This window comes from Pelodiscus sinensis, chromosome 32 (genome assembly GCF_052426305.1).
Source record: "Pelodiscus sinensis isolate ZL-2025 chromosome 32, ASM5242630v1, whole genome shotgun sequence".
In the NCBI taxonomy this organism is placed as follows: Eukaryota; Metazoa; Chordata; order Testudines; family Trionychidae; genus Pelodiscus; species Pelodiscus sinensis.
In genome coordinates, this window is record NC_143083.1 from 12,138,447 (window position 1) to 12,159,889 (window position 21,443).

Here is a 21,443-nt window from a genome sequence, read left to right on the forward strand (position 1 = left end):
GATTTTTCACATCCCCAAGGGACCTAGCTAGACTGGCCTCATTTTTCAGGCCAGATCAGCCCATGGTGGTTTCACATTCACAGATTTCAGCGTTTTTTCGTCAGAACACACTTAGCCCAGTTCCCTAACGGAGGAGGAATAAACAAGTGGCCGTTACATACCGCCCCCAACTTGCACCCACAAATCTCGTTGCTTGACATGCCCCGTTTCAAGAGAGGTCACGCCAACCCTCACAGCTGTGGGACGTAGGGCAGCAGCTTCTGAGAACCACCCCCAAGTTATCAAGAAGTCCCCCCCCTTTGACTGAAACGACAGGGGAATTTTAAAAAGGTCAAACAGAACGCAAGTACGCTATTGACACACAAACCATGACTATAATCTGGAATTACAGCTTCCTCGGCCAGTTGAGACCAGAGGGGACGACTCGAGGAAGGGCAAGAAGTGGAAAAAAAGGTCGGTATCAGAGTATCGAAAGACGATGATGGATGATAAAGCAGTAGCAAGAGCAGTTCCATTCCAATTATACGTGGCAGTGAAGGCTAGAAATTACCCTTAGCTTTCAATGGACACAGACGACTGAAAATGCTTCCACAGGACTTTGTGTGCAGAGCCCTTGATAAAATATTAACCATTTAATCCTTTTTCAAATCGATACGCCAAACAGGAAGGGTTCCCCCGAGCGCTCTGCTTTCCACAAAGGGTCTCAGCAAGATCTTCTGAGCAGAAGGTAAATGTACAGGATCGCCAGGGGCAAGAGCCAAGGAGGCAACGCAGTACGGAGAAAGGAGGCTGCGGCACCTCTCATGGAAAGCATCTGAAATACAGCACGCTTGACGAGTCTAGGACCAGGTACAGCTGAGTCCCAACCGAGTCCAGAATAGCCAGCACTACATTTGAAGAAATGCAAGTGTACATTTAAAGCAGGAGGCAGCCTGTGCTAAATACACCATTTCAAAGCCATGAAAACAAATCAGTTTAGCACGCCGGCCAGCTGACGAGGTGGTACTTTACACACAAAATTGGTAAGTGCAGTCTCTCAGCACGTGCATGTTTAAAACTAAAAGCCATATAAGGGTGATAGGGATGTGAACAGGTAACCAGTTACGTGGTAGGCATCACCCTTAATTGGTACCTGGGAACAGTCCCCTGCCCGCAGCTGGGTGTTAAAGGCTCAGTTCTGTTTTGTTACACTGCAGCACACGCTACCCAGCTTGAGTGTCAGTTTCTGCATATGCAGCTGATTTCAGAGGGCACGGGACAGAGTGAGATCAAACTCTCCGATGCACCTAAGAGTTGAGTCAGCACTTCGTCTGCAAAGTGTCCACCCCTTCTCGCCCGCAGCCCTGTTCCCTGACATCAATTCAGCTGACTTGACGGACACAAGCAAAGCCACGGTCTTGTTAGCCAGGCCAGGCAGAAGACCGGGCTTGCGCTGGGAAAAAAAAAAAAAAAACCATTGAATGGGCAGGAATTGGCTTTTTGCCCCAGCTCTGCCCATGACTCCTGTGACCATAGGCTGGTCATTATCTCTCTGCCTCAATCTTCGTGGGCCATGTGTCAAACGACGGTACCTCTGAATTCTTAGGAGTGCTCTGAATTTTTTTCATGTTTCTAATGTGAACGTAGAACTGTGCAAATAGTTAACTGATAAACCTGGGTTCATCGGTTAATGTTCGCAGTTACACGCAAGCTCCTTTCCCCACGCTGCTGCCTCAGGACCAGGGCTCCCAGGTGGGAGCCAGTATGCACTGGGAGCTGGCTTAAAACCCAGCTTCCGGCTGTGCACCGGCTCCCGGGGAGCTGGCTGCCGCTGCGGGTACCCACGGAGTTTTTCAGCAGTTACGCAATTACCTGCTGTGACGTAGTGGGGGTACCTGGCTGGTTTCTATGCTGCTGGCTCTGGGGTAACCCCCACTGGTTGCCGTGGGTACCACGACTCAGCAAAACAGGATGAGTCACTATGCAAAGGGACATCTCAAGTTGTATGGCCAGACACCCCCCATGGAGAGGAACAAAGGAAGGTGGATGCTGCCCTGGCTGGGGGGCAGGGCTGGAAGAGGGTGAGTTAGTTGCTGTCTGGGAGCATGGAGGAGACAGCCTAGGGAAAGGGGCTGGAATTTAGAGGCCCAGTCTCCTCCATCTCAAGGGGGCCTGAGGCATCCTAGCCCAGCTCTGTGACCAGACTACATCTGTGCTGTGCTGTAACCTGGAGAGGCAATAAACTTCCTCTATTCCACCGGCTGGTGCAGTCTGTTTGTGCCATTTCGGGGTGCAGGAGACGGGGGACCCCCAACGCGCCGTCACACCTGCTTTTAAACATCCCTGCTTTCTAATGTACAACAGGAACTTCTCAAGCAAAAGGGACTCAAGAAAGGCACAGTCTTCTTAGACTTCAGTGACAGGAGAGCAAACGGCACCCTGCTACACCTCATCCATCGGACCCAACTCCAACTAAATTCTGGTTGCAGGATCCTTATTAGCACAGTGAAAAGAAGAAGCAGAAGGAACCCTCGGGACGGCACCTGGAAAATTCACCCGCTGCCTTGCAGACCTGGGTGGGTTTGATGGAGAAAAGGAGAAGGAATATTGATCAGCATGATGCCATCTGAGGTCACTGCTTTGATCACAGCCATGCTGTGAAATGGCTCCGATTTTGCACTAGTGCCTCTCAGATCAATTACAGAAAATCCAGGGAACTCATCGGTGCTAAAACAAACCTGTGCTGCTAGCAGGGCCCAAAGGAAGGCACATTCCCTTCTTTTCATACGGACAGTACCGGCTTTCCCCTGCCACTTGCTTGTATTGTTTAAATTTTTAAGTCTATTTATCACGGCCCATCAAGTGGGCAACGGCTGCCCGGGAAACACAAGCCCCTTTCACATCTCCCCCAGACGCCTCCACAAAGAGAACATTCATTCAAGGCTGCACCATGAATAACCCTCCATTGAAAATTGCTGCCTGCTAACCAGGCCCAAGAGAGGGACAATGAGTTCTTTCAGAGCAATACAACCGAGGTGGACACAAAGAAGATGCCAGCCAGAAACATTTGCAGCGTAATGTAGCCTTCACACAGGAAGCAAGCAGAAGACTCCAGACATAAAGACGAGAAAATTCTCAGCTGTCTTGGCGAAGGGCCTCATGCTGATCTCTGCTCCTTGCACGTTTGATGCCCTCGTGGATGACATCCTAACCCAGCACACAACACACAGTCTTTCGGTGTCACGTCATGGCTGCTGTATGGTATGTCAGGAGGATCGGTTCTGCAGCTTTTGGACGAAACGTGGACAAAGGTGCCTTCGTGTGTCAATGGGGCATAAAAGGCGCTAACACGCTGGGATACATACTTTGTTGCGGTGAAATGCAGTGTTTCCCCATCCCTGTGACCAAAACTCACTGGCTGTGTCTAGACTGGCCAGTTTTTCCAGAAAATCAGCCGCTTTTCCGGAAAAACTTGCCAGCTGTCTACACTGGCTGCTTGAATTTCCGCAAAAGCACTGACCTACTGTAAGAAATCAGTGCTTTTTGCGGAAATACTAGGCTGCTCCCGTTCAGGCAATAGTCCCTTTTGAGCAAAACTTTTGTGCAAAAGGGCCAGTGTAGACAGCTCAGATTTGTTTTGCGCAAAAAAGCACCGATCATGAAAATGGCGATTGGGGCTTTTTTGTGCAAACGCGCGTCTAGATTGTGGAAAAGCGTCCGTGCCAATCTAGACGCTCTTTTCCAAAAATGCTTTTAACAGAAAACTTTTCTGTTAAAAGCATTTCCAGAAAATCATGCCAGTCTAGATGTAGCCCCGATGATATACCACCTGAGATCCAAGCTGGCCCCTCTGTAGTCACAATACTTTAGGTGGGACTCTTTATTCTGGGGAATCTTCCCTTTTCTTCTAGCATCCCAAGACATCCTGCAGGCAGGGCAAGCTGGGTGTACCTCCAAAGGGTCTTAAAGAGATGCAGCAGCTGGCGATGGTGCTGAAGTCCATGGGAAGAGGCACTGTGCCTGTGGAAAGCCTCGGGTAATTCTTGAAAGAAAGGCGGCAACTCAAGATCCACCCACGCTCCCCAAAGCAGGTGTTAAAGAGGATCAGCAGTGAAAGGAAGAGGGAATGTTCCCACTTTCTCCGGTAGGAATGCTTTCCTTACAGCTAACTCCAGCATACAAAGCAGAAGGGCCACACGGATCCACAAAAGGCTTTATTGGAAATGTTTAAGGTACAGTGTTGCATACTCTTGACGTGCACTGTATTTTAAACAAGGAGTTTGGAATCTAGTTAAATCAGGACATAGGTTTCTAGGCTCCACGTGTGACATACACGCTTGCCATCAGTTTGCTGAGCGCGCAAGGCCCTGCCATCCTGTGACAGACGTCAGACCGACTTGCGGAGTGAACGCTGTCCACAAGGCCAGAGAGATTTTGCACATCACCCTCCCCCCCAGGTCCCAAGGTACCACAGCAGGGCGCCACAGACTTGTTTTGAATTCCCTGAATCCTCACGCACTGGGGGCGTACTGCATAGCCAGCCGGTCAAAATCATTCTCCTGTCAAAGAAAGAAAAAAAAAAAATAGGTACTTTCAGTAGCTAAACACCAAGGCTGTGTCTACACTGGCAGCTTCTTGCGCAACAACATCTTGCGCAAGTGTTCTTGTGCAAGAAGTCTTGCACAAGAAAACGTCCACACTGCCATGTGCGAGTTATGCTTTTGCGCAAGAGCGCCCACGGAAGCGTGGATGCTCTCTTGTGCAAGAAAGCTCTGATGGCCATTTTAGCCATAGGGCTTTCTTGCACAAGAAATCCCTGCCAAGCGTTCACACTGCCCTCTTGCGCAAGAGCTCCTGCACAAGAGGGCTTATACCTGTTAAAAAAGAGCATAGCTCTTGTGCAAGGAGCCCTCTCTTACCACGCTGTACTGTAAATTTCCTTGCACAAGAGCAGGTGGGCAGTATGGATGCTCTGCAGGTTCTTGCGCAAGAAGCTGCGAGTGTAGACGTAGCCCAAGTGTATTACAACCTTATTTGCTAGTGGGAGGAAGAAAAGGCTATCGCATCTCAGGCGGGCAGTAGAGAGGTGTTCTGAGCCTGCAATACCCTAAATCAGCAGTTCCCAGCCATCTGTCTGTGAGATCCTTCCATGCTGTTACCCCTGCGCAAGCTGCTCCTCTCCAAACAGGACACACCTCCCCCCACTTCAGCAATCTGGGAGGTGGACAGAGATCCCCGCTCACTGGGAACCCGTCACACAGAGCGGTTTCAGGCATTCATCCAGACACCGCTCCTCGGGTTTGGACTTGGCTCGCGTTGTCCCAGTTCTCTCTACAACCGTGAAGACCAGCAATGTACTTTGCATGTCTGAGTAAAAGCGTAAAAACCGGAGGATGATCAGGCTTCCCTGAATTATAGGAACCCTCAGCCTAAATGATCCACTAGCCTAATTCCAACTAGGGCTGTAAAAACCCAGTTCACCGTTAGGTTTAACTGGTTAACCGCTTAACCGGGATCCTATGGGTGTGAGGCAAGCAGGCCCGGCCGGGCAGGAGTGGCCCTCCACCTGTGGCATGGGCGAAGGGGCTGCACCTGTCTGACCAGGCTGCCGGTTAACCGGTTACACCCAATTCCAACAATAGCACGACTCGCCATACAAATGGATTCAGATTTAGAAACAGATTGGTTACCTTTGCCTGGTACTCCTGTATAAACGGGTGACTTTTATGTGCATCTTTCAGTTGTGACAAGTAGCGATTGGTAACCTGGGGGGAGGAGGGCGGGGGAAGAGAGACAAATGAGACCCCCAACGCTGAGATGAGAGGAAAAACTAAACGCTTAAACCAGTACTCAAGAGAGTTGATTTCAGATGCTTTACAGGCACCGACTCCAGGGAAGGGGGCAAATACCATCCCCTTTTGCAGCTGAGGAAGGGTCAGAACTTGGTTTTCAGCAGTCCTGACCATGCACAGGTCTAACAGTGCTTGGGGAGGCTCAGTGGCTTTGAAAATGAGACTTTAGCTGATGTCCCAGGAGGTCGTATTCTGAGCCACTGGCAACGCCGGGACTGGAAGCTTGGAATTCCAGGCTGCTATGCAGGCTCTCATTCCCCCAGCCCAACCTTCCTTCTCTCTTGCACAGGTTGCAATGTAGGTTACAAAATTCAGCTCCCCCTCACTTCCATTAGCAGAGATGCACATAAGACCTTAAACCCCAAGCAAGCCTCATATCTGCCCATCTCTAGCAGCAGCAGCATAACTGCCCACTGTCCCGGGCACCCAGGTGAGCCTCACCTCTGGTGGTTTGCCCAGGTGCTGTGACAGGACAACAAAATTGATCAGGGTCTCAGGATGGCTGCTGTCCTGAAAGCATAAGGGGAAAACGCATCAAACCATCTGTCCCTCCCTACTACTTTGACCAAGTGCAGCACCCAGCATGTTCCAGCAACCATCTTCCCATCACACAAGAGTGAAGGGTCACCAAATGAAATTAATAGGTAGCAGGTTTAAAACAAAAGGAAGTTGTTCTTCACGCAGCGTACAGACAACCTGTGGAACTCCTCGCCAGAGGATGGCGTGAAGAACTAGATAAGGGTTCAAAAAAGAACTAGATACATTCATGGAGGTTGGGATGGTGTCCCTAGCCACTGCTCGTCAGAGGCTGGGAATGGGCAACAGAGGAGGGATCTCTTGATGATTCCCCATTCTGTTCACTCTTCTGGGGCACCTGGCACTGGCCACTGTGGGCAGACAGGACACTAGGCTGGATGGACCTTTGGTCTGACCCAGTGTGGCCGTTCGGATGATCTCGAGAACCCACAAACTGCTGGGACAGGACAGGGCAAGGTGGTGGACAAGTTAGTCTCTCAGAGGTGCATTCTTGGGTGAACACAACACGGCTAATGAGATTCTAGGACAGGTAATTAAAGGCCAGAAGCCCAGCTGCCGAAGTGCAAGGATTGCTCTGAAATGCACATCCTTGTGAGAGGATAGACTCTTACGAAATGGGATTCACACAAGATCAAGTCAGTGAGATTGGAGAGTTACTGACAAGGGCTGAACATTTTAAAACAGGGGTTTAGACTCAACCTACTCAGGGAACTGGGGGGTGGGCGTGTTTCTGAACTAGAAATCAGCTAAGAACCCAGTGGAACAACAGAGCCGCTAATGGCCCTATAGGTTCCAGAGTTTACAGGGGTGTGTTAGAGGTCAGGAATGATGCAGGGTTTACACAGAAAACAAGATTTAAACTATCAAATTAAAAAACAGATCCTCCAAGGCTGATTCTCCGAGGCTGCTGAGACACAGCCAGCCCTGGGCACAATGACAGAAAATGAGGTTAACGAACTATTAGATAAGTACAGGCAGTCCCCGAGTTACGCGGATCCGACTTATGTAAGATCCGCACTTACGAACCGGGCATTTCTCGCCCCGGAGGATGCAGGCGGCGGGACTGCCCAGACACGCCAAGGTCCTGCCGCCCTCATCCTCCAGGGCGAGAAAAGCTGCTCTGCGTCTCCCTAGTCTGCTGGGGGCAGCGGGACCACGGCGGGTCTAGGCGCTCCCGCCGCCCGGGTCCTCCACGGCTTTGCTCTGCGTCTCCCTGGTCTGCAGACCAGGGAGATGCGGTGCAAAGCCGCAGAGGACCTGGGCGGCGGGAGCGCGGCGCGTCTCGGTCCCGCCGCCCGCGTCTCCATGGTCTGCTGGGGGGAGGGCGGGGGTGGCGCAGCTAGTTTACCCCCCCCCCCCCCCCCCCAGCAGACCAGGCTTTTCTCGGGACTCCTGGGGCAGAGCAGCTGGGGTGCTGCCAGTTGGTCCCGCAGCGCCGCTCCTTGGCGCTACTGGACCAACCCGGCAGTACCCCAGCTGCTCTGCCCCAGGAGTCCTGATTCAGCTGCTGGAGGAACGAGGAGCAGCGCTACTGGACCAAATCAGCAGCACCCCAGCTGCTCTGCCCGAGGCATCCCCAAGTCAGCCGCTGCTGAAACTGACCAGCGGCTGACTACAGGAAGCCCGAGGCAGAGTTGCTCTGCCCTGGGCTTCCTGGAATCAGCCGCTGATCAGCTTCAGGAGCAGCTGACTTGGGGACACCTGGGGTGCTGCCGGGTTGGTCCCCACAGCACTGAGGTGCAGTGCTGCGGAGACCTACCCAGCAGCGCCCCAGCTGCTCTGTCCCAGGCATCCAGATTCAGCTGCTGTTGAAACTGATCAGCAGCTGATTCCAGGAAGCCCGGGGCAGAGAAACTCTGCCTCGGGCTTACTGTAGTCAGCCGCTGGTCAGTTTCAGCAGCGGCTGAATCTGGATGCCAGTTCCGACTTAAGTACAAATTCGACTTAAGTACAAACCTACAGTCCCTATCTTGTACATAACCCGGGGACTGCCTGTATGCATGAACCTTCTAGCTACTTTTCTCTTGCCTCTTTCCAGAGCAGCAGATTGGAATCCAAGGTTACACGGCTCAAATTCAAGGTTCCCGTGCGACAGAAAACTCACCTTGTCCAGCGCTTCTTGGAGCACCCCATCTGCATCTTCCCACTTGCCCTGTGCCATGTAGCAGGCTGCCTGTCCGTTAAGCAGAAGCAGGGTGGATGAGCATTTGTCTGCCATCTCTTGGAAGATGTAATAGGCATCCTGTAATTTTTCCCCACCCTGTGAAGAAATGGGACTGTTAACCCGGCAGTTTGCTGCATTACTCCAAGGAGGCCATAGTGCTGCTGCGGGCAAAAGTATAGACACTGCGAAGTAATGAGGTGCCCCCGGTTTAAATACAGGTCAACTGAGTCATCGCTTCCCCTTGATCAATAGCCTACAGGTGATGGGTCAGAACAGCTGGCAAGACTAGGAAGCTTGTTCTTCAAGAAAGCAGCATTCACATTACAGAGTGAACCTCTCTAGTTCGGCACCTGACTGGTGCTGAGCCAGAAAGTTTGCCAGACTACGGAAGGGTCAATATGGTCTAGCACCATGTGGCTACTAGGCTGGCTGAGTGTGGCTAGTTCGTTAGAGCAGTAGCTTCCATACGCATTTCCCTCCTCCCCAACCAGTAAATTTTTTAGCAGGCTGGCCACCAGCACAGCTCGGTTCTGGCTCACACCGAGTGAGGGCTCTACGCCTGTTGTAACTCTGCATTGAAAGTGTATTAGGAGCTGGGTGGGCAGGCAGCCCGGCTCAGTTCCGGTTCGTGTCAGGTTCAGGAGCTCAGACCCCGCACTCCCCCCCAAAACAGGGGCTGCTGTCACCCCGCACTGCTGCCTCTGATAGAGCAGCACAAGGCAACAAGAAACTGGTCCGCAAGAGGAGCTGGTTTTTAAACTGGTTCCCCTTGCAGATTAGCTTCTACCTGGCACTGTCAGAATGATAGAAGAGTCTAACTGATAAGAATTCATGAGGTTACTCGACTATTCAATTAACCGATATTTAACATCTCTAGTTTAGAGAACTCCCTGTGCCACCCAGACAATGTAAAGTAACCTTCAAGCTTATGAATTCTAGCTTCGCTACACGTGCTTTAGCAAACTGCAGTATATAAGCTAAAGATGCATCGGCCTTCCCAGGAAATTGCTGAGCCAATGAAAAGGGACATCAGCGGATACCGACATCAGGCCAAGCCTGAAAGAGGTATGACTTCCTCTTCCCTGAGAGCGTAGATCCCTCTGAACGAAGCTACTTCAACTGAGCTGCATCTGCTTCTCTCATCCAAGCAAACTCACTTTTGCCTTATTAACATGACATCCGGAATTACAAAGTGGTAGGATTTTGCATGTCTGATCTTGGTATCTCCTAAGGCAGGAGAGCGAGATTCTTACCATGAGTGAGTGGATGTCACCTCCCTGCACTGGCAGTGAGACAAATCAAGACTGGCCTAATATTTTTTGTTTCTCAGGACTATAAACTTTGAGCAATGTTGGTGATAAAATGCCTCGGCTCTCAACACCTCTTTCTTTCACACCTGCCCGTACCAAGCCTGCTGTGCATTGGATACTTTTAGAAGACTTGTGCCTTGTGATTGACAGGAGACTAACAGTTAACTAACAGTCATTAAGGCACACAAAAAACATCCTGTGAATTCCAAGGCCCTGTTAAAGTCAATGGGAGTTTTACCTGATTACGGTCCCTTGGTTTTTTTCCTGATGTTTAGTTCTCTCTCAACAGTCCCTAGATCACACCAGCCTGCTGAGCTCTCATGGGTTACCAGGCTGGATAAAAAAATTGATTAAAAAAATGATCTAAATTGAAAAAAAAAATGAAAAATTTTAATTGATTGTTTTAAAAAATATTTTTATTTAAAAAAAAATAAAAAAATTGATTTCTCACATGTTATGCAGGGTGGATAAAAAAATTTGAAAAGTTTTAAAAAGTTTTAAAAAAAACCCAACATTACTGCATTTCCCATTAAAAAAGAGTGTAAGGACAGCTGTCAGCTCTGCAGATTGCTGCAATTGCAAATGTGGAACTATTTTGGGGGATTTAAATCACCTTGATTTACATCAACCCACCTTGTGTGTTATTCTTCCAGTCAAGTGCCATGCTATGAAGCTGAGGCTAGAGACAATGTTATTTATTTTTCCATAAGCTGATGCTGCACAGTGTGCCAGGTGCTTTCGACAGCTCTGGATCGAGAGGTGACCACCTGGGGTCATGGCCATTTAAACCTACAGTAAGAGGATCATCACATGTCTGAGCAGCTCCGTAAGGGAACGGACGGATTGTGGGATTATTAACAGGATATGGAGCCTTTTGTCTCTAAGTCAATACTCTGAACCCAGGGCAGATCAGCAGCGGTCCATCTGGCTCTATTCTATTTAGGTGCTTACTCCATCATCCACTAGAAGAAAAACATCCTGCATCAACTTACCCAGGGCCCTTTTTCATCTCATCTCCTCGGAGGTGGGGGGCTAATGTCCCCTCCTCCCAACAGACCAGAAGCTGCTTTGAGGGACAAGCCAGGTCAAAAGGGCAAGTTTCAGAAATGGACTGGAAAGTTGCCAAATTCATGGCCTGTCCATGTGAAATCTGGTTTCCTGAGGGAGATGGCTTTGCTCCAGAGGGAGGCAGCTCCACTGGTCCTGAGAAGCTCAGTTGCTGAGCTCCTGGAAAGAGGGGTTCAAACTAAGGATGTTAAATATTGGTTAATTTACTAGTCAAGTAGTCAATGGAATTCTCATCGACTAGTCGATAGGCACTTCCGTATTCCTCCTTTGAAATGTACCAGAGCCCCCGGGGCTCTTGTGCATTTCAAAGTTGGAACTCCACATGCAGTCTGAGCCAGCAGGAAGTCCCGCTGACTCCAGGCTCCACACACTTTGAAATGCCCAAGGGCTCTTGTGCATTTCAAAGCGGAAGCGCCCATGTGGAGCCCAGAGTCAGCGGGACTTCCTGTTGGCCCCGGACTGCACGTGACATGCCAGCTTTGAAATGTACAAGAGTCCCCCACTGACTCCGGGCTCCATGTGGTGCTGGCACTTTGAAATGACACGCAGAGCCGGGGTCAGCTCGGGACTCCTCCACGGTGTTTCAAAGGGGCACCTGCGCACGGAGCCTGGGGTCAGCTCCATGCCGTGCTGCCGCTTTGAAGTACCTCCTCTTCCCCCCCTTTGCCGCCTCTGATAGAGGCAGCAAAGGGGAGGGGGGAGCAACCAGTCAACTAACATCCTTAGTTCAAACCACTGACAGTTTTGATGTTAAGGACAGAGACCTTAAAAGGGGACCCAGGAGCCACTGGAGTGAGCAGCTGTTAACAGCCCAAGATGCAAAGAACGTGCACGTTTGGCCCAGTTCCTCGTGACCAACATGTCTATATAATACACTTAAAAAAAAAACCACACACACACACACAACTGGGGCCTCTGTTGGTAGCCTTGGCAGACAGCTTAGAAACTGAACAGCCCTCCTGCCCACTAAAACCAGACCTCCTAATGTGGGGGGGGGGGGGAAGGGATACATTGGCAGCAAGAATGCTTGCCCTGGCATGATCCCCATTTCTCAGCGCCCTTGCAGAGAACAGCAACCCTGACATGTTCCGCAGACGCCAAGCAAAGGCCGAGTAATTCATCTGCAGTAGAAACAGTTCCAAGTGCTGGGGGAACGAACAGCTAGCAGAGGCCGGGGTTTCTGCTCCACAGAAACCCCAACGGCTTCCCACAGCCTCGGGAGGCGCCACGCTGCTTTCTCGGAATGGATGGGACGGGGGAGAGGCGAGATCAAACGTGTGAAATGCAGTTGCCATAGCATAACATAAACAAATCCGAGTCAGACCTGAAGGGTGTCTGATAAATACCAGCTGCCGTAGATCCCTCTGAGCCGGTTTCACTGAAAGCGGGTTTAGCTGGAGCGATGCTTTATTTATAGGCTCCGAGGTAAGCACAAATACACTCCCACCGACAGCCACATGATTATACTTTCACCTAGCGTCTAACGAGGACTCGCACTGAAATACCAGACGGCCGTTTCCCGTTTTACGGTATTATCGTTTGTGAATGATTTGACTATCGAGAAACAGGAGCTCTTCTGTGTCTGAGTTAACGATCAAGTGGTACCCGTGAAAAAGCCTTGCACTGAAAGCAACCAATGAGACTGGCTATTCCCTATGCCCCTCCAGGGAAAGCACACTCCCATGGGAAAGGAAGACGTTGATCAAGTACTTCTGCGAGGGCTTGTTGCACTTCTGAGAGCGAGGCAAAGGGAGATGGAGCAGAAATGGGATGGGATTTTAGCTTCTCTAGGCAACTGCTCTAGTTTAAGTATCCTGCCCACTCTCTCCCACACAGCTATGGGCCTGCTTGCTATCCCCCAAACTTCACGGGAGGCTGGACATGTTGGAACGGCCCAAGCAGCGGGGAAGCCTCTCCAACGGGCGCAGCTGGTAGGCAGCAAGGATGCAAAGAGGCTCACTGATAAGGTCCTAATGCAGCAAGGAACTTAAGAATGTACCTAACTCATGTGCCTGGAGAGAGGCATGTGTGTAAACCAGGGCCCACGCAGGGGAATCTAGAGCAGTGTTTCTCAAGCTTTTTTATCAAGTACCCCTTTAAAAAAAAAAAAAAGAAAAAGTAAGTACTCCCAGGACTTACAGTTTCCAGACACACAACATCTTTTTCTACCCTTGCAACACATTTGTTTAAACAACTTACTCGTATCTGGGCAGGGATGACATTTTTGGGTGTAAAAAGTACAAAAATAATAAAGCGCTGTAAAACTTGAAACAAAAATTCAGTTTTCTCCAAATTTCAGTTGCGTGAACGTCCCCCCCCCTCTCTCGCGTACCCGAGGGTACTCGCATCACTGGTTGAGAAACACTGGTCTAAGGTACGAGTCGCTGAGAACTGCCACGTTCGAAGGTTACTGGACAGGAGCTGATCTTAATGCTACACTGCTCTGGGGGTGGGGAATGCATTCAACTCACCTTCAAACACAAACCCATTCTGTTCCGCAACCTCACACCATACACTTTGGTGCGCTCCAATAAGACCGACACCTAGCCCTGTTTGTGTCTGACTTAGGGATGTAAGTAACTAGTCTCTCCCCTCCCTTGTTGTCTATTAGAGGCAGCAAGGTGGGGGGAGCAGGAGCCGGTGCTGGGGGGGAGCTGGCTTAAAACCTAGTTCCCTCTAGCACTGTCTCCATGAGGGGCAGAGGATGTAGGGGAGTAGTGGAACCAGGCGCGAGCCGGGAATCAGCTGATTCCCGGTTCGTGCCCAGCCCCACATGCTTCACCTCTGTTTTTTACATGTATTAAGAGCCTACCAGCTCTTAATACATTCGAAAAGCAGAAGCGCAGCAAGGAAGCGGGGGGAGCCAGCATAAGCAGGGACAGCCGATTCCTGACTCAGGCTGGGTCCCCCCCCACTGCGCACCAGCCTTTTAAATGTATTAAGAGCCAGCTGGCTCTTAATACATTTAAAAAGCAGAGCCGCAGCGGGGTTCCCGCCATGGCTCCCCCGCTTATCGACTACAGATAGTCCCCGACTTACGAACGAGTTACGTACCGAACACTTGGTCGTAACTCGATCTGTTTGTATGTCAGGCCCCGTTCATTTAAATGTGACCGTGCTGTTCGTAAGCTCGGATTGCACACCTGTCACTCGGGGGCCGGCTGTAATGCGCTTAGGTTCCAAAGAGGATGGAGAGAGGCTGTTCTCAGTGGTGACGGATGGCAGAACAAGGAGCAATGGTCTCAAGTTGTGGTGGGAGAGGTCCAGGTTGGATATTAGGAAAAACTATTTCCCTAGGAGGGTGGTGAAGCACTGGAATGGGTTCCCTAGGGAAGTAGTGGAGTCTCCATCCCTAGAGGTGTTTAAGTCTCGGCTTGACAAAGTCCTGGCTGGGTTGATTTGGTTGGGATTGGTCCTGCCTAGAGCAGGGGGCTGGACTTGATGACCTTCTGAGGTGTCTTCCAGCTCTATGGTTCTATGATTCTACAGTTCTATGATTTAACGGGAGGTTGGTCGTAAGTACGAACGGTCGTAAATTGATGCGTTCGTAACTTGGGGACCACCTGTAATTGATGGAAATTCCGTCGATTAGTTGATTAAACTAACATCTCTAGTCTGACAAGGCAACTTCTGTATTACCCAAGCGAAGCATGTGAGAACAGAGCAGTGCCCATGGGTTAAGAACGCATCTCGGCCTACAATACTCACAACAGCCAGGTTCACCCAGGCAGTAGCCAGCTGGGTGAGGGTCGCGTCCTCATCTTGCTCCTGCATCTTCTTCAGTTCTTTGCTGAGTAAACACAAAAGGAAACGAGACGATGAGAAGTCGACAAACTCCCTTTCACTAGGTCCCCAGCGTAAGGCCAGAGGTAGGAGAAACAGCCCCTCCCTGCCTTCATTTCGTTGCCCTAGTAGCTCAGTGAGCTAAGGCTGTGGTGCCCTGGGGTGCTCCCCTCACTGACCTGTGCAGTCGGGCACCAATCCCCCTGGAGTATTTTATTTAAGCAAAGAAACAATCGCACCCCCACAGGTAAAGGGTCGGGGGTCCGCAGATGGCGGCTTGATTTCCCTTTGGGACAGTCGCCGACCCAGGCCCTGGAGGATCAATTAACACAGCACCAAGGTCATCACTGAATCCTAGAACTCTGCTGCTTCTTCAGCCGCACTCAGAGCTACCCTTTTCCTTGCAGAGCCCCAGCACCCCGAGAGGAAAGGGTCTGCCGCTGTGTTCACCCCCGCTCTGGCCCACCCCACCTGTGGGAATCCGACCAGGGCTGAGTAATCCCTTCCCGGGGGGGCTGGGTGGGGCGACCCCCCCCCATGGACAGGCTGAGCAGGTACATCTGCACGCAGCAAGGTGATTTCATGCGGGGCTCCCTGAAGACACAAGCTTACCGGGCTAGATCGAGCCTGTCGAGCTTCAGCAGTATCTGTATCATCATCGCCACACTGCAGGGAACAAGCACACATCAGGGCTGTGCTCCAGGCTTTACTGCGCCCTCTCCTAGCAGGGACTGAGCGTAGGCACCTGCCCTGTCCCTGATAGTACAGCTCCCTATGGGCCAACGGCCTGCATCACAGAACAGTTACTCCCCTCTTCTCCCCCCTCGGGGTCAGTGCTTGGCTGCTTCTTATCTGCTGTCTGTTCCTAAAAGCAGGGCTACTTAACAGCGGCCCATTTGTTTGCGGCCCGCAGGGCGGTTTGGGTTTACGGGGCTCAACATGCGGCCCGTGGCTGGGATCCTATGAACATGGCCCCCACTGGGAACACGCTCCACAACGGTGATGTGTTTCCCAGGCAGGGTGTGCACAGAATGACACAAGTGGACGGGCTGGGTGGAACAGATGGGTACAGAGAGTCGGCATTTCTACACCCAGGAAGGAGGTGCCGGGAGCGCTGGGGTATTGTGTGAAAGAAGCTATTTGCATATATTTGCATGTGTATGCAACCGCACTTACGCTGCGGCTCTCGGCATGTGCTGTGAATATCACTATGGCCCCCGGGGCTTCCAAAGCGGAGTAGCCCTGCGTTACAGCATATTTGTACCATGTGTCTGTTTGAATTTGTGGAGTCAAGATTCCAAGATCAACCTCTTTTACTTAATAAAATATTGAATTTGGAAAAATGCACCATTATTTGGTCAAAACTCAACTCGCCTACCCCGTGGCGCCCAATCTCTCTCCTGCCCAGGCGATAAGGAATACATCGGCAAAGGCCACGCACCCAGAATTTGCTCATTGCTCTTGTGCCTAAATCTCCACTATGACAATGTGAGTCGAGTTCCATTCGGTTAGTGGGGGTCAAGAGGAACTCAGAGCACCAGAGAAGGAAGCGAGGCCTTGTCTGGGTACGCAGCCTGGATAGCGCCTGCCCCTTTGGAAGCGTACGGCCTAGCGCACCAACCCGTTGCTAGCGAGCAAGAACAGGTGTTTTGCCACCCTGCTCTCTTTGCAATGAGGCGGCGCTCAAGCAGGCAGTGTGATACGGGTACAGACAGGACCGGCCTGCTCCCGGTCTGTGACTGTTCTAGTGCTGTAAACATTATAATTAGGGTTCTGGATCAGGTCACGGATTCTGTGCCTTTCCATGACTGCTGCAGGGGGTCAGTGTGGCTGATCTCAGGGAGGTGCAAGCAGTTGGCTCTGGGGCCAGCTGCTCAGATGACCTCTGGGACAGCCATATAAGCTGCTGCTCCCCAGTGGCCCCTGGCAGTAGTCCCAGGCAGCTGGAGCGGCTGTGGTCTCAGCCAGTGATGGCCCCATGGTCCGCAGCCCCAAGCAATGGTCCCCAGCTGGCTGGAACATCCATGGTCCACGGACGTCACTAGCCCCAGGTCCCCTCCCTCCAGTGGCAGCCCCCCAGGTATAAGTAACAGACAGGACACGGGCTGTGAATTTTTGTTTATTGCCTGTGACCTGCCCATGACTTTCACTAAAAATGTCCATGACTAAAACGTACCCATAATTATACTGCTCGTCTCGCTACCTGAAAACATGCACGAGATGGGGCACCCTGAAAACCCTTTGCCTCATGCTGGGTGAACATGCATCTTATTCTTGGATGGACGCCTGATTACTTGTTATTAACACGCCCAAATCAATCTCCTGCCCATTTTAAAGTTTTAGGGAAACAAGTCAGACTTTGCCTGTTTCTATGGCTACCATTCCCTGGCTCCCAGAGCTTGGCTTTGCTAGCACATCACCTTGCTGTCTGAGCCGCACTTACCATTCCAAGCTTTCCCCTTGGTGTAGTGTGCGCAGGGCCGCATCAGGGTTTTTGTCATGGAAATAGATGGAAGCAGCCATCAGCAGGAAAGTCGAATTGGTCACATCAACGCTTTTTGCCATCTTCTTGTCCAAATCGGCAACTATTGCATCCCTGGGAAGAGCGAGCTGGTGAGAGCTTCGGAACAGACCAATTTCTAACCCAGGAAAAAGCTGTCGCCCACCAGTAAAGGAAGTTCCTGACATTTTTAAAATTCGGCCTTTTAAAAATTATTTGAACTACAAAGCTTTGGGGAAAGAGAAATATTTTCATGGCCACACACATCAAAATTACCTTGGGGGCGTGGGTGGGTGGAGGGGGGGGGGGGGAGGGGGAGTCTTAGGACAACCAACAATACAGCAGGGCAGAAGGGTTTCAGCCCCAAACAGTAATTTTTCAGAAATACATTAAATGCTTGAAACCAGCTGAAAATGTCGACAAATACTGTTCGTGCGCCTGCCCCAAAGTCAGCTAACCTGACCCTGCAGACAACGTAATTTTAAAATCATGAACTATCGTGCTGCAGTTAGGTAGCTGGGCCAGCAGGAATTGCAGGCTAAAACCTGCCCTCAACACCCATCTATTATCTGAAGGCCAGAAGCGATTTATTGTGAGTTAGTATAGGAAGCACAGCCACTGATGCATGGCTTTGGAATGTTAAACATAGACAGACCCATTTGTAATAAGCCAGAGAATAACTGGTTAAAAACACCAACACTCTCCAACCATTCCCATCCCGCATGCATCAGTTTTATGACCTGCTAAATCTGAAGCAAGAGATAAAGCTCTGATAAAAAACACAAACATGAGTCTCCCTCCTGCATGTTTTCAACAAAACCCCATGCAGGCACAGGACTACACCCAACTGAAGTTCACTGCAGGATCAGGCAACTGTGACTAAGATGATGTTCCCACTACTGAAGCAAAGTCATGGCTGGGCAGTGTTTGTAAATCCCACCTACCTCTGAGCGTCGTTTGAAAGATATTCCGCAAACATTCTAACTGCTTGGAGCTCAGGGCAAGCATTGGCTTTGATTTCATCCAGAACAACACCGTATTTTTTCTATTGGAGGCAAAGAGACATTGGGTAATAATTTAAGAGCAGAAGGAAAAAATAGTTCATTATGGCATAATTCAAAAAGTAGAAAGGAACATTCATCTTTGCTCATTCTATCCATCTGGTCAGTCTTCTCTGAGCTTCTGGGGAAATGAGACAGACACCCCCAATCAATGCAAGATCATTATTAATGAATCCCCACTGTTTGTGGTACTAACACAATGTGAGAGTGTTAAACAAAACTTTTAAAAGCCACTTTTCACAATGTATGCTATATTTTATTTGCAATTTACTTAAATTCTCAGGGTGTGTCTAGACTACAGGGTTTTGTCGACAAAAGTGGACTTTTGTTGACAAAACTATACCTGCGTCTACACTGCCGCTGAGTTCTGTCAACATAACGTCGACAGAACTCAGCAGTTTTGTTGACGGCGGTAAACCTCATTCTATGAGGAATAACGCTTTTTGTCGACAGAGTTCTGTTGACAGAAGGCGTTACTGCATCTACACTGTCCTTTGCGTCTACCCTGTCATGTCAACAAAGCGTGTCTAGACTACATCCAGTTCTGTCGACAAAGCAAGCCGCTTTGTCGACAGTATCTGTTGACAAAACTTCTGTCAACAAAAGCCTGTAATCTAGACGTATCCTCAGAGGAATATCTGTATTTGTCTGTTATCTGCAAAAATAACAGGGAGCCATGTGGCACCCGAAAACTAACAGATTTATTTGGGCATAATCTTTCATGGGTACAAAAGATTATGCCCAAATAAATCTGTTAGTCTTTACGGTGCTACAGGACTCCTCGTTGTTTTTATGTAAATTGAGTAATCATTTTCATACTGTGATTCACATGAACTATTGAGTGAGCTGGTAAGAGCTTCAGAACAGATCATTCAATTTCTAACCCAGGAAGCCCAATAGGAGAAGTCCGTGGAATGTTTAAAATCCAGCCTTTTAAAAATTATTTGAACTACAAAGCCTTGAGAAGAGAGAAATATGTTCATGACCACACATTCCAAAATTACTCAGGGGTTTTTACTAAGGAAAAAGCTGGACTATAGGGGCAGGGCAGAGGGGTTTCAGCCCCAAACTGAAAATTTTCAGAAATACATCAAATGCCTGAAACCAGCCAATAAAAAGGTCAACAAAAACTATTCACGCTCCTCCCTCAAGGCCAACCAACCTGAACAGGCAGATTAACCATGAAGAGAAGAGTTACCTCAGAGGTAAAAATAAGCTGGTAGGGCATACTGGTATGAAAGCGGCTGAAGCATTTAGTACAGGTTAAACTGTAGCAATAAAAAAAAAATCAGATATATCACTTGAATTCATAGATTTTACATTCTCTCAAAACAAAATTGCTCCCCTTCGGCCTTTCCTTGGCAGGTGAAAGGCACTCTCGTGGTTCTGAACATTAGCTTTTGAGTTCCGTTTGCTTCTTATTGGTCAAGTCTGTCACGGCAGGCACATAACTTAGAGTAAGTGGGGAAAAAATGCCGCCTAAGAAAATAAGACATTCAATAAACCCTAAAGGGCCAACGTGCAGCACATTCCTCTCACATCATGGGGGCACAACGAGAAGAGCAAGATCAGCTGTAAGGGCAATCAGAGAATTATAAAACATTTTATTTTAGAGCATCGGTAGTAGTTTTAAGGGCATGTCTACACGGCGGACGTTAAAGTACTGCTGTGCAGCGCTGTAATGTGGCTGTGTAGTTACAGCCCCTGCACCGGGAGAGGGTTCTACCAGTGCTGTGATAAAACCACCTCCACGAAGGGAATAGCTACCAGCACCAGAGCACTGTTTACATGGCCACTTTACAGAACTTACACTTGCATCACCTGGGGGTGTGTGAGTGTGTTTTTTCACACCTCTGAGCAAGGAAAGTTTCAGCGCTGTAAGTGGCAGTGTAAACAAGTTCTCTGTATCAAAAGCATGCAAAAGGATCCATCAAGTTAAGTGTGTGGGAGTGGAGAGAAATGGGGTTGCAATATAACCGCAACAGTAAGAAACTGAAGTTACTTTCACTCCTGGATTTCTCCAGTTGCAAAGATGGGGAAATTCAGGCCAAAAAGGTCTAGCAAGTTTATACTGTGCTCATCACAGTGCTAATCAGGGTGGAGGGGATGGGCCCCAAGGTGGTAGGAGAAATCAATGTCAGACCTCAAGAGATGAAGGTGCTATATTTGAACTCAGAAATCCCTAATCTCAGCTCTGTTCTCACACCGGGCTGTTCTCCACACAGAGCCCATGACCTCACCTGGGCAATGTAGGCTCGGTATAAGAAGACATCCCGTTCCACCTCCCTTTCTGGACTGGCCAGCTAAAGGAACAAGGGGGAGAAGAAGATTCATTATCCAGCAATATTCGACCCCTGAAATAATGACACAGTACTGAGCCAGGAAGTGACACCCATACCTCAGTGGGGGAAAAGACCCACTGGGATCAGTGTTGGGGGGGGGGCACACGAAGATGTAATCCATGTAAAAAGAAGAGGGAAGAGTCCCCCGTGCCAGGGGGCACTGGAATTTGATTTGGGTGGGACAAGAGGGGGTGCGAACACCCCCCCCACAGGGAGGGGCTAGGTGTGAGGGGGATGGGCACACCCCCACAGGGCGGGGCTAGAGGAGGTGTAAAGAGGGGGGAGGGGCAAAGGAGGGTAGGGGACTAGTGGAGGTGTAAAGAGGGGGGATGGGCACACCCCCACAGGGCGGGGCTAGAGGGGATGAGGGAGAGGAAGACCCCGTCACGGGGCGGGGCTAAAGGAGGTGTAAAGAGGGGGGAGGGGGCTAGAGGGGGGAGGGGGTAGATTCCCCCCCCACAGGGCGGGGCAGGGCGAGGGGGGAGACTGCCCGTCGGGGGGGGGGCAGAGGAGCCCGGGAACCCCGCCCCCGCCCCCCCCCCGCACCTTGACCCGCTGCGCCTCGTTGATGGCGGCCTGGTAGGCGCCGATGTAGAAATTGTTCTTGACGTCGAAGAGCTCGTCCGCGTCCCCCCCCTGCCCGGCCGGGCCCGCCGCCGCCATTTCCCCCAGACCCGGACACGTCTCCGGAAGCCGGGCCGCGCACAGGACGCTGGGGCTCGTAGTTTCCGGCGCACGCTAAGGACGGGGCCAGGGGGCTGCGCGGTAAAACACCGGAACCGGACGTGGGCGCGGAGCGGGGCGCGCCGGGAGTGGTAGTTTTCCCCGGGGGGGGGCTGCGAGCGGG

General features: G+C 50.5%; 1 protein-coding gene across 1 annotated transcript; it reads right to left on the reverse strand.

Moving 5' to 3' along the window:
* Positions 1–4,180: 4,180 nt before the first annotated feature.
* On the reverse strand, positions 4,181–21,301 carry COPE (coat protein complex I subunit epsilon). The gene is made up of 10 exons (XM_075902867.2): positions 21,143–21,301; positions 20,495–20,557; positions 18,138–18,238; positions 17,137–17,289; positions 15,306–15,359; positions 14,619–14,700; positions 8,473–8,628; positions 6,273–6,341; positions 5,670–5,744; positions 4,181–4,538 (listed from the first exon to the last, which is right to left on the reverse strand). Exons 1-10 carry the CDS (start codon positions 21,257–21,259, stop codon positions 4,491–4,493), a joined length of 918 nt encoding a protein of 305 aa, XP_075758982.2. The 5' UTR covers positions 21,260–21,301; the 3' UTR covers positions 4,181–4,490.
* Positions 21,302–21,443: the final 142 nt, after the last annotated feature.